Below are 13,397 nucleotides of genomic sequence, written 5' to 3' on the forward strand. Positions count from 1 at the left end.
ATTTTGAGAATTATAAAAAGAGAATTACTTGTTTATTTACTTATTTACGGAAGGCGAGCTTCGAATTGTATAATTCTAGCCTATAAATGAGAAATTCACATTTGATCTCTTAGAATTGTAGATGCAAGCAACAACTACGCTCTTGGTGAATTAGTACATACTTTTGGTGAATTTTACATATGGTTTTAAACTTGTGAACTTCGTCGCTTTTAAGATGAAATTTTATGGCTAATTAATAGACGCTATAGGAGCTTTAAACCTTATTACCAAAAACTTATGAAATGTAAATATAAGTTTTATATCTCAAATTTACCTCTTTCATTGTAATTACACTTATGTATATTTTCGTAACACAATTTTATATTATTTTTGAAAGAGTGTGGAGTGAGTTAAATTTCACATTGATCTAGCAATAATAATGTGGTTTAAATTTACTTGGCAAAAATCGATTCTAAGATCTCAGATACAAATGAAAAAAAATATCGTTACACCATAGCACCAAATAGCAAACTCCCGTCAATTGAACAAAAAAAAAAATATAAAAAAATAATAATAAAAAGTAAAATATAATTATACTCGCTTCTTCTTCGTTTTGGCGGTGTCGGGAAAATTTGGCGCTTCCAAACGAGTGCAGTGCAAGGGAAATGGAAATTGAGGCAGAAGAAGAAGAGCAAGTCGCGACGGAGCCACCCAAAATTCACCGCCTAGAAGAGTCTGTGGTGAACCGAATCGCTGCCGGCGAGGTCATCCAACGCCCTGTCTCCGCCGTTAAAGAGCTCGTCGAGAACAGCCTCGACGCCCGCTCCTCCTCCATCAACGTCGTCGTCAAGGACGGCGGCCTCAAACTCATCCAAGTCTCCGATGACGGCCACGGCATCCGCGTCAGTCCTTTCTTCACTCATCTTTTTTCCATTTTATTAAATTTTGAATTATTTCTAAATTTATTTGCGAATTTACGATTCATTGCAGTATGAGGACCTGCCGATACTGTGTGAGCGGCACACGACGTCGAAACTCTCGGCGTTTGAGGACTTGCAGTCGATAAAGTCGATGGGGTTCAGAGGAGAAGCACTTGCCAGCATGACGTACGTAGCTCACGTCACCATCACCACCATTACCAAAGGCCAGTTGCATGGTTATAGGTGCGTGCCCATTACCTGTTTGATGAAATTCCCAGAAAATTATATGATTTGTTCATAGAAAGAAATGGCCTTTTCATTTTAATCTTAGTGATAATTATTGTGTTATACTTGTAATTTATGATTTAGTTTTGAAATAATTATAATTTTGTGGGTTCAGGGTATCTTATAAAGATGGTGTAATGGAGCACGAACCGAAGGCGTGCGCTGCTGTAAAAGGAACTCAAATAACGGTGTGAACAACAATTTTGCTCTTGGTTTGCTTTAGTCTTAAATTGTTAACAATTAGAGCAGTTTAACTTTAAAATTTGCCCAATAAACTGAAAAAAAAAAACCAAATGGTTTAAAGGAAAGAAGGCAAATGACCATTTTGCTGGACGTTGAATGCCTGCCAAATGTGATGAATTACTTTCTATGTTTTGGTTTAATGGGATGAAATTATCTTTACTGGTGAATTAAGTGGTGGTACTTGTTATCAGATTGAGAACTTATTCTATAACATGACCGCCCGGAGGAAGACACTACAAAATTCTGCTGATGATTATTCAAAGATTGTAGATTTGCTAAGCCGGTTTGCAATTCATCATATGAATGTTAGTTTCTCCTGCAGAAAGGTAGGTTGCTGTTTCACTCACTAAGGAACTTATCTTTCTACTTCACCGATCTTTTTCATGGCTAGAAATTCAAAATCCCGATTAAAATCTTTTTGTATGGTATAACTATCAGCATGGAGCTGCTAGAGCAGATGTTAATTCTGTTTCCACAGCATCAAGGATTGATGCAATTCGATCGGTGTATGGGGTGTCTGTTGCTCGCAGTCTGATGAAAATAGAAGCTTCAGATAAAGATCCTTCTAGCTCCGTTTTTCAGATGGATGGCTTTATCTCCGATTCAAACTATGTTGCCAAGAAGATAACCATGGTGCTTTATATAAATGGTATGAACTATCCATGGAATGCCATATCAACACAAGAAAATTATAGTATTAAAGATTATTATTTCATATTTAGTGTGTATTTTAGCACACTAAGTTGAATTTTGGAAATATTGTAAATCGTAGGTAACAGTTCTCTAATTTCACGCCTTGGAGGTTATTTATATTAGTAGAGTCCCTAATTGTTGATATGTTTTCTTATTCGTTTTTCTTTTTTTTGACTTATACTGTTTGTTTTTCTTTTCTTAAAACCACAGATAGATTGGTTGATTGCACCGCTCTGAAGAGAGCTCTAGAAGTTGTTTATGCTGCCACATTGCCAAAAGCATCAAAACCCTTCATATACATGTCAATTATGTTACCACCTGAACATGTTGATGTGAATGTTCACCCGACAAAGAGAGAGGTATGTGTTTCTAGTGTTAGGGTTGTGTGAGATTATTTAGAAAATTCAGTCAACCTTTAAAACACCAAATATTTACTTTTTTTTATCGAAAATGAAACTCTTTTGTTATGCAGGTAAGCCTTCTGAATCAGGAAATCATCATTGAGAAGATACAGTCAGTGGTTGAATGGAGGTTGAGAAGCTCCAATGAGACACAAACATTTCAGGAACAGGTAGACGGAATCTGCACTTATCTTCTGAATCTCCTTTCCTTTTAGTTTGACTCCATCTCTGGAGCCCTGATTCTAATGAATATTACCATCTAAGTTGTGCATCTTCCTGTCATCTTTTGTCCAATTCACATTACAGGCAGTCGAACCTTCTTCATCCAGCCAAATGGTTTCAAGAAAGGATTCAAATCAGAACCCCTCACCATCTGGTAAGTTTAAATTCCTTCCTTTAGATTGTGTTCATACCTTCTGTAAGCTTCGAATGTTGGCATATTCACTTAACTACAACTCTGGTATTGTTCTCAGTTCTGAAGTGTTTTATATGGTTGTATTATTAGCAGCATCAAAATTACACAAGGTTCCAGTGAATAAAATGGTTAGAACGGATTCATCAAATCCTGCTGGTAGGTTGCATGTGTATTTGCAACCAGATCCTCGTGGCCATCTTGAAAGGAATGCTAGCTTGACAGCTGTTAGGTGAGACCTTATGTCGTCCTTGAACAATAATTTTAATACTTGTAAACTCTGCAAGAAAGAGAAGCAAGAAACACATTGATTTACCAGGTTGGAGGAGGACTAGATTTCCGTCATCAGTTTAGTAGGCTGGAACACAGTAGGGGACTGCTTATCACACAGAAAATAAATAAAAAATTGTCTTACAAGAACAAACCCCTGATGAGTCTAGTTTCCATTTCCTCGTATCAGGACTATGTGCTGAAACCTCGTTATTCTCCAAAACTGTCATTGGTCCACTCAAACTTTCATCCTTATAATTTTTTTTTTTTTTTTTTCAAAAGAACCTCACAATTGAGACAAATGAAGTGGTCACTTCCTCTTCCAAATCATCTTGTCCATATCCCACATAGTAACGTAGTTCCTCATTATCCTTGTCTTTTTCTTGTTCTTTCTCATCCAGTTGTGTTTTTTTTCCTTTCCTGGGCACCTCACTGTGCTTTAGTGTAAGGTTAATCTTGGTTTGTTGTATCATCTAAAATATTTTTAACTCTTTTGTTTGATATTCATTCCATTAAATATGTAATTTTAAAATCTCAATGAAAGCACTTCAATTTGTATGTAAAATGTTGAATTACAGATCTTCTGTTAGACTAAGACGAAACCCAAAGGAAACCGCTGATCTGACCAGCCTTCAGGAGCTTATTGATGAAATTGATGGCAATTGTCATTCTGGTTAGTTTTTGACCAAGTTTATTTGTCTGTTAAATGGCGGAGACTTGCTTTATGTTAGCTAGATCTAGTTGATACCTTTTGGTAGGTCTACTGGACATTGTGAGACACTGCACATACATTGGAATGGCAGATGATGTTTTTGCACTGCTTCAGCATGATACCCATCTTTATCTTGCAAATGTAGTGAACTTGAGGTAATGATCCAGTCGCTTAAATATATAGCAATTTGCAATATCTTGTAATTTGGACTACATTCAATAGTTTCTGCTCTTCAAATGTTATAAGCATCAAGTTGCTGAAAATTTTCAGTTGTGGCCGTCAGGAGTCTCCCTTCTGAACATTGGCAAGGGTAAAATCAAAGCATGACATAGTAAAAGTCCCAGAATTGATGTTGTTGCTTAAGTGAAGACTGATAGAAGATTAGACATTTGTCACTAGATTCTGATAACAAAATGAGTTCTAATTTGTGGAGTGTTAAGACTGTTTGGATAGCTTACTCAAAACAATATCTCTGTTAGAATTATATTGATTAAATTCCATTCCTGCACATATGTCACCATGCAAAATGGTTATCTGTTTGGTTTGGCTTCTTGACAGTACCAAATAACCAACCTGGTTTCCTCTCCCAATGAACTCAACAGACCACGATGAAAAGTTTCAGCCATTTATCATTACACTAGTAATATGCTGAGCAGTTGTGTGCTGTGAATAATTCAAGTCAGTGCAGACTTATCATTGTTTCCCATTGTAGAACTCAACTTTAGTGAACAAGGTACTAGAAAAAAAGTCCTGAACTTGAAAAGACAAAAAAAAGTCTGAGGAAAGGGCTGTAATTGAACTTGAACAGTAGAAAACGGACGCAAAAAACCCAGAGCCAAAAAACATGCAAGGTAGAAACTAGAAGAGCTGGGGAAAATCCAAAATGCAAATCCACCAAAGAATCCGTCATCAAGCAAAAGAAAATGCAGAAAAAGTTAAAATTGCTGCTGGGTCATAAAACCGCTGTCTGGAAAAGCACCTGGCAGATGCTTCCTCGGAAGCACTTGGATTTTTAACAAAAATTGCAACATGCTTCCAATAAAAGCACTTCTAGCAAAAGCACTTATGAAGCAGTCCCAAACAAACCTAATTTAAATGACAGGGAGTCAACCCTTCAACTGTTGTTTACTTTATATATCTTCTATGAATAGATTTCTTGCTTCCTTGTGGCCGTCTTTGTTTTAACACTTAAGAGATGTTTCTTTTGGTGCCATTCATCTTGATTAGTCTGTAGCTTTGTAACGAGCGTGGCGGCCTGTTCTTGCATCTTTTTGTTTGATTTGGTCCAAGCTTTCCTTGTTTTGTTTTGTTGTAGGTTTGTTTGTAATGGATTTCTTGTCCTTCCCCTGTTGTACTTTGTACTTCCGTCTTCTAGAAATTTTTGTTTCCTATTGAATAAATTGTTTCTGAAGACAAGTTTACTAATACATCAATTATTTCTCAATGAAATTACAGCAAAGAGCTCATGTATCAGCAAGTTCTGCGTCGGTTTGCCCATTTTAATGCTATACAAATAAGTGAGCCAGCCCCACTGAAGGAGTTGATAGTGTTGGCACTAAAAGAGGAGGAGGATCCAGAATGCAGTGTGAATCATGAACTTAACGAGAAGATTGCAGAGGTAATGCGTGTACTTTCTTCAGTTTTTGGTTTATCATTATGTATGTCTCTTATGATGAAATATTGGAACCTTCCCTCATAATCATAGAGAAATTTCTTAATAAACCCTTATTTAATAATCCAAAAATTGCTAGCAGATCTGACTTGCATTATAGTTGCGTATGATTTCACAGCCAAAATAGTAATAAGCAAACAAATCCATTAAATGTTGAAAATAATACAAAAAAAAGAAACAAAGAAAAGAACCCACCCCAACCATCACTAGAACAAACAGGCAACTCTTGATGTCAAGATTTTAAGAGAATGTGGACGTGACCTTCTTGCCTCAGTTCAATGATAAAAACTGTCCAATTTTAGTTCCTCCTGAAAGCGTACTTCACGGTCCATAATTCTGGGTTGAACATCTTTTCTAATGTCCAGTACTTTAAAGCCGATTAGTCTTAATTAGCTGAGTTTTGATTTCACCATAACATAGTGAGGCATGATGCTTCTGCAGATGAATACAGAACTACTCAAGCAAAAGGCTGCTATGTTGGGGGAGTATTTTTCCATTCATATAGATAATGACGGAAATTTGTCCAAGCTTCCAGTCATACTTGATCAATACACACCTGACATGGATCGTGTCCCTGAACTTGTGCTTTGTTTGGGCAACGATGTAAGTTCTTTTGTATTTTCTTCCTTATCATGATTTTGCAGAAATGATAATTTTACTGGTTTTTGTGGTGATTCTCAATGCTAATTGTACAATTCCTTGTACGTTGGAAATGAAAGCCAGTTGGGTTATTCCAAAGGGTTGTTTTGAGCTTCTAAGTAACAAGTTTGAGGCTTTAGGAAGGGGGAAGAAACCTAAAGTTAGTAGGGTTGTTTGGTGGCAGTTTTTTGGAATATTTGGATGGAGCGTAATAGAAACTTTTGAGGTTTATCAGGTTGCGGGAGTAGATGAAAGCTGGGACCTAGTTAGATACTGGGCAGCTCTTTATTAAGAAATATCTTGTTTTGTAAACTTTAATTTTCTGTTCGTTGTTCTAGGTTGATTGGGAGGAGGAAAAAAAATGCCTTCAAGTAATTTCAGCTGCACTTGGAAACTTCTATGCCATGCATCCTCCTATGTTGCCCAACCCATCTGGTGATGGCTTACAATTTTACCAAAAGAGAAAGCCTTTTAGGAATCCTGAAGAAAGTACGTCATGCAATACTGGTATGTTCGCAGCTGGATCTGTTCAAATATAGTGATGTGTTAAGTACTGTTCGGTCCTATAAAGTGATTTTAAATGTTTAAAAGTTAGTTTTCGCGTGGAAAAAGAGACTATATTTTTAACCTTCCATTAAATCTGAACCAGTGTACATCATTAGAAGGAGAAATCATGTATAATTGAGGCTGAAGGGAATCTTGAGTTAGTGTGATTAAAAACAATGACATGAATAGGTTGAAGATTTACTTTCTAGAATTTTACCTTTGCTTTGTGCTTGGATTGGGAGGTGTCTTTTACTGCTTCTCAAGTCAGCAATCATGACACATTTCTAGGAGATAGAGAAATACAGTAACAATAGGGGTACCTTTGTTGTCAATTTGCAAAATTGCATTCAGTGTATCGATGGAGATCTCCAGGCATCTCAATGGTTGCCTTTTTATCTTCCAAAACGTCATAACCTATTCCTTTTATTTATGCTTCAATTCCATAGGGATATCCAGGTATTCGATTGATTGTATTCAGTTTTGGGATTAATTTTATTAATTTACTAAAAGAGAAAAACTCGATCAAAGAAGACTATTCCAAACTTGTTTGGCCTGGGAATTGGAACTGAATGAATCAACTCAGTTGGAATAAGTTTGAAAACATCGTGTTTGAGCGAGATCCGGGCTTATGTTCCACTGTCATTGCTGCTGGGAACAAGGATGTCATTTCTTGTGCCCTTTCCCCCACATACAGCACATCACCGGTTATTTCTCTGAAGTACCTTGAAGTGATTTTTGGTGTTTGCAGGAGATGACGACGTCATGACAGAAAATGAAATTGAGCACGAACTAGTTGCAGAGGCAGAAAATGCATGGGCTCAGCGCGAATGGTCAATCCAGCATGTTTTGTTTCCATCAATGAGGCTCTTTTTCAAGCCACCAAATTCTATGGCTACAAACGGAACATTTGTACGGGTATGCTACATTTCTTTACGGCCAAAGACATATCTTAATTAATTACTCCAGGATTCTTCAGATTATTTCAGTACGCTGGGCTAGCTTGGTCACTCACCTTACGCTTAATCCTGCACAGGTAGCTTCACTGGAGAAACTATACCGGATTTTCGAAAGATGCTGACTCCATTCATCAGTGTAATGGCAGACGGCAGTACGCAGAAGGCTCTTGGCTCTGTAAAGATGTTGATGCCATTCATCGGTATAATTTTGGGATAACATACTAGTTAAGGGGGTGTCTTACAATTATTTGGGTTTTGAAAGTGGCCTTCATTTTTCTAAATGCTAAAATGCCCGAGTTCAATCTGACGTCGGTATTCCGCCAGTCCCGGAGTTCCTCCAGTGCCTTACAGAAATTAGAATGAAAATGCTTATCCGTGACCCTGGGTTGTGTGCATAGTTTGCGCATGACCCGAGTAGATAGTGTATTGACGACGTATCTTCATCATATTGACATTGTAATGAGGATCATTATCTATATACTATCAGTATGGCGGGGATACGTTGTTAATACGGGATCTACGCGGTTCATGCGCACAACCCAATTGCTCGGGTGAGCAAATCTCGGAATTAGAAAGTGTAACAGAAGGCATTACCAGGAGTCATTTTTTTTGTAAGAATGATCTTTGAATGAAGATCTAAAAAATGAACAGTTTGGATTATGAGAAATATTTTGGAGCGAGCTCAAACGCATGATCAGTGCCATATTTGACACTAACTAGCCTTTAGGATCGGGGGATGCCCATTTTGAAACTCTTACTTGTGGTTCTCATTTATAACTCTTTTCAAGGATTCGAACCATTTATATTTCAATTAATCATTGATAGATCATCTTCGCACAAAATTAGACAAATTCATAACCATTAAAATATTTATTGTAGTGAAGAAAATTGACGAATACCTATCTCCAAAAAAAAACACACTTAAAACAACTATCATTTAATCCAACGGTTATATAGTTTTGGATTTAGGTGATTTATGGTAGAAATGATCTTTGAAGGAAAACTTGAAAAATAGACATTTTGGATTGTTAAAATACGTTACAAACTGAGCACTACTAAAATATGTTAAAAAATGAGTGTTCCTCGATCCTAACCCCACACACACACAAAAACACCAAGTTTTTTTTTTTTTTTTTGTATGCATATACGAGACTCTTGTTAGGGTTTATGAACAAAAAAGCTACATTATTTTTTCCTACCTTCTCCACCGAAAACAAAAGAGTCCAACAAGGAATGCTACAACGAACTATTTGCATTTCTCTCTGTCTATTGCTTTTTTCTTCGTGTGACTTTCTGCAGCAAGTTCGGCCATCGGATAAGCATCAGAAAATTCAGAAGAATTGTGATCTAATTTCGTTGTTGCTTCGCATACATATTAGTTATGTGTGTTCAAGTTCTTGTCCACACAGTTGCACTGCGCCTCCTAATTTTCGGTTTACATTTCTATTTCATTCGTTGAGATCGCAGCAAGTGCTTCAATATTTGGCCCAAAAATTAAATTGCATTGATGATTTGATGCTTACCATACAAAACTCTGTCCTCCTGCAGTTGCCTAGCCCTGCCTTTGAAGCTATTGCTGTCCTACAGAAATCAATTCTTTAATTTATTTCATTGTAAACAAGTTCTTCCAATCTTATTTTGAAAGGTCTTTTTTTTTTTTTTTGGTCAAATTATTTTGAAAGGTTGGCTTGCTTTTTTTGATACAAAGAAACAACAAAGCCTTATCCCATTAAGTGAGGTTGGCTGTATGAATCCTAGAATGCAATTATGCTCGGTTTTGTGCCAAGTCTTCTAGTAGCTCCAGGTGCTCCATGTCTTTTTTTTTTTAGAGTCTATTTCCAAGTCTTTCTAACTCTGCTTATTTTGATGAAAAATAGAAATTTTGAGAACATATATATTTTCTTAAAAGATGAAGTGGGCAAGATGGAATGAAAATCCTAGTGCATTTGAGGACTTCAGTGTTTTCTTATACTCCGCATCGTTGCCAAAAAGCGCGGCACAGCTTGTTGCCTCTATTGTTTTAAGTTCATACTGCCACGATCGACTTTTGAATACTTTAGTTGAGGAGGTAAACGTTGATCTTCGTACTTTGTACAACTATTTTGTATTGTTCGGCGACAAAATAAAAGAAAAGTACAGGAATTGGTTGCTGGAGTTTGACTTTGTAGCTAAATGCAAGTGAAATGCACTTGTTTCTTGCAAGAGACACCTTTCAAAATGTGCTTCAAGTGCTATTGGAACGCAAAACACTTTGATCAAAAATATTCTCAGTCATTTTAAAGACATTTCTAAATAAATATGTATCTCAAGTGCCTTTTTTATGTGTCAAACGCATATTTGGAAGCCCTAAAATATTAAATTATGATTGGTTTACTTTAAGTTATATTGAGCAAACTAAAACTGAGAAAACTAAGTTTTTTTTTGTTTTTTTTCAGGGAAAATTACAAATGGTAGTAAGATAAACAATTTCTGGGAACTATTTTGTTGCACCATTGCAATAAAATTCTTACCTCATACTTACCCTTATGCACTGTGTGTTTTAGGTTCAAGGAATACATTGTTAATCGTACAATTCTGTATGGACAGTCCCGCACCAGAGCAAATTTACCAAATCAACATGTGGAAAGGTGTCGTATTGTTTTTCCTTAACTATTTAGAGGGTTATGGTTCAAATTTTCATGTTATTGTGTGAAATTTTTATATCATTTTGTAGAAGTTTATGCATTTAATAAAAATAAACTTAAAAAAATGATGGAGACGAGTTCCAAACCCGTTGCCTAAGCCGATGTAAAGAAGCGATAATACCACTTGCATTAAGACTCAAGTTTGTAATATTCTACACATACTACTATATATACGTATATGCATGCAAAATTGAAAATTCAAGGGCCCTTCCGATTTGGGGACCTTGTGCGGTGGCACCACTTGCCGAGCCGATGATGAAAATCTAATTTCTATTCCAAGCAAAAATACTTCTACCACCACCATATTGTGTCATTAGACTTTTAGCTTTCTTCCCCTCCATAACACTGAATGCAGTTGAATAGTATTATGTATGACATTGAAAAATAATAATAATATTCAATGATTCAGTAGAAAATAAAATTTGCGACTGGTTTTGTCATTAAATCTCCATGCTTTTCTCTTACTAACTAAACCACTAAGGTTACTATAATTATATATAAATATTTGCACCACCAGGTCTAAAATCGCGGGCTCCCCATCATCTTGCGTAAGCCCTGCATCACCATGAGGACCACCAATCACAAAGCAGTCCTCATGTGTGTTCCTTGGGATAATTTTGCTTTTGCTTACAATTTCTTTTAATTGCCTCATTGTGAAAAGGAAAAGTAGTAGGATATAATCATCCCTGGAGTTCCACCGTTGCTGCAATAAGAGGGTATTTTTGTAACTTAAATTTTAGAAGGAAAAAAAAAACTAATGATGTCATCTTTTATATGTATTAATTTTTATCTCTCCTTCAAATGTTTAAAAAATGTTGTCTCAATATAAAATTAAGTATTAAAAGTATACTCTATATGTAATTTTTCCTTAAAAACATTGAAATTTTATTAAAATCTGGTGTTAGATAATATTGATTTTAGTCATTTGATGTGTGCTTCAATTCAAATCCATATTCTGTGTTTGTTTTAATATTTAATCTGTATAATATTAATCTCTTTAAATATTTGAATTTATTAAAACACACATTTTGATGTATTAATTTTGTTTAACTTCCTTCAGTTATATCCTTATAAATATACCTAAAATGAGAAAACCTTCAATAAAGAAAATAGTGACACGTAAGAAGCATATTTGAATTCATTAGGCCATCTCCAACCGATGGTTGGCCAGAGGGCTCGTTTTAGCCCTCTGGCCCTCTAAGATTCCCCAAGATATTAATATTTTAATGAACAGTACAGGGCCATATTTGCATCCGTCTCCAACGGAGGGCTAGAGGGCCAGAGGGCTCGTTTTAGCTCTACGACAAAAAACCGTCTCCAACCGAGGGCCAAAGGGCCAAACATAATTTATTATTTAAATTTAAAAACTATAACAACTTAAATTTAAAAACAACAACTTAAATTTAAAAATTACAACTAAAATTTAAAAACAACAACTTAAATTTAAAAATTACAACTAAAATTTAAAAACGAAAAATTAAATTTAAAAACTACAAATTAAATTCGAAAACAACATTGACTTAAATTTAAAAACTAAAACAACTTAAATTTAATATCCATAATCAACATCATCTTCATCATCCGTCATCGTAGGAGTATAGTCAGAGGTAAACAACTGCCATCGGCTCATACTTTCTTTTTTTTTCCTACCAAAATAGGCCTTACTCATTGGAGTGAAATTCGAAGTGTTCCTTTCCATATTCTTATCATCCATCTCTTCTTGTTTTTGTTTTGCCCGTTCTTCATGCCTACGCTTCATTTCTTCGGCCTCAAGGGCATTTTGCTCCGCCAATAATCGCAATGAGGCCGCCACTTCATGTTGAGCGGCGTAATTATTATTTGCCTTGCCCTTTTCCTTCAACCTTCGCGCCTTGTTTCGTCCCATAGCCCTAGGTATGGAACCTTCACCCGAAGACGGATTTTCTACCCGTTTTTGTTGAATGGTTGGAGATCCATCTTCATCTATATCTACAGCTGAGGATGCAGTTTCGAACACCGGCGTAGGAGCTCTCTTTGGTGGATCTTCAAATAACACCCAGCCTTTACAAATTTCCCAACAACTGTGAAACTGAAAGGGTTTCGAGCTGCTCTCTATATACAATTCCTCCGCTTGGCGTACCTAGAAAAAAATTAAAGGAAATTAATTTATGAAATTAAATGTAATATAATTAAATATTTAAAATAAATTGTGAAAACACTTACTTCGTCGTAGTAATTAGCACCGCTTTCATGCTAACAATGCTTGATGCCATTTGTTCAAACTTGGCTGAAGATGTTTCTTCCATCTTGAAGAACAACTCTCGTGGTTTCGAATATTCACTGGAGTGGTGCCTTCATAGAACTCTAAGTATTTTTTGAACACACGAGTCCAAACACCGTCATTTGTTTGACAATTCCCCCTCACACTATCTTCCGACACCCATCTATAAGCCTTGCAAGGAGCTTCATCTTCTTTTCGGGTCCAAGCCCTACCTTTCATTGCAGAAGAGGCCATTTCAAAATTATTAAAAAAATTGAAGGATAGATTTTTGAAAGAGGAAGGAAAATATGAGAATTGAAATGGTAGGAATGGTGAAAATTTTGTGAGGAATGGTTTAGGTATTTATAGGAAAAAAAAAATAGAATTTTTTTAAAAAAAAAAAAAAAAAAGGCCCAAAAAACCCTAAAAAAAAAAAATTGAATCCAACGGTAACTGGCGCCAACTAGCAACGGCTAGCTGACGTCAGCTAGCCGTTGGTTTCAAAACTATTTTTAAAAATTGTTATCGGTTATAATCGACAAAATTCCAAGTATTTCTGGCCAGCCTCGGGCTGGCTGGCTGCTTGCAACCAGCCCTCTAGCCCTCTCTGATTCCGTGGCACCCTCTGAGATTCCACAGCCTTCTGGCCTAGCCTTCGGTTGGAGACGGTTTTCAGGCTATATCAACCCTCTGGACCCTTCGGTTGGAGATGGCCTTAGTGTACCAAAAATATATTAAAATGAATT

General features: G+C 36.2%; 1 protein-coding gene across 2 annotated transcripts; it reads left to right on the plus strand.

The window, feature by feature from the left end:
• The first annotated feature begins 554 nt into the window (after window positions 1-554).
• MLH1 (MUTL-homolog 1) lies at window positions 555-8,395 on the plus strand. Of its 2 annotated transcripts, none has more exons than XM_068484904.2 (16): window positions 555-881; window positions 970-1,142; window positions 1,300-1,372; window positions 1,619-1,753; window positions 1,866-2,076; window positions 2,331-2,479; window positions 2,593-2,691; window positions 2,828-2,897; window positions 3,027-3,165; window positions 3,782-3,876; window positions 3,962-4,070; window positions 5,371-5,533; window positions 6,029-6,190; window positions 6,565-6,733; window positions 7,521-7,687; window positions 7,806-8,395. In XM_068484904.2, exons 1-16 carry the CDS (start codon window positions 645-647, stop codon window positions 7,848-7,850), a joined length of 2,196 nt encoding a protein of 731 aa, XP_068341005.2. In that variant the 5' UTR covers window positions 555-644; the 3' UTR covers window positions 7,851-8,395. The 2 variants fall into 2 exon arrangements, with proteins under 2 accessions (XP_068341005.2, XP_068341006.2); XM_068484905.2 differs by having other exon boundaries at window positions 571-881; window positions 3,030-3,165.
• The last annotated feature ends 5,002 nt before the right edge of the window (window positions 8,396-13,397 follow it).

Source organism: Pyrus communis, chromosome 12 (genome assembly GCF_041283825.1).
Source record: "Pyrus communis isolate YQ-2024b chromosome 12, ASM4128382v1, whole genome shotgun sequence".
NCBI lineage: Eukaryota > Viridiplantae > Streptophyta > Magnoliopsida > Rosales > Rosaceae > Pyrus > Pyrus communis.

Excerpts from the sequence above, each read along its gene's own strand:
- MLH1 (XM_068484904.2), top strand. The coding sequence starts at position 645 with ATGGAAATTGAGGCAGAAGAAGAAGAGCAAGTCGCGACGGAGCCACCC. Across the intron at positions 2,077-2,330 it reads CATGGTGCTTTATATAAATG|ATAGATTGGTTGATTGCACC; the intron begins GTATGAACTATC and ends TTAAAACCACAG. Across the intron at positions 7,688-7,805 it reads CAAACGGAACATTTGTACGG|GTAGCTTCACTGGAGAAACT; the intron begins GTATGCTACATT and ends AATCCTGCACAG.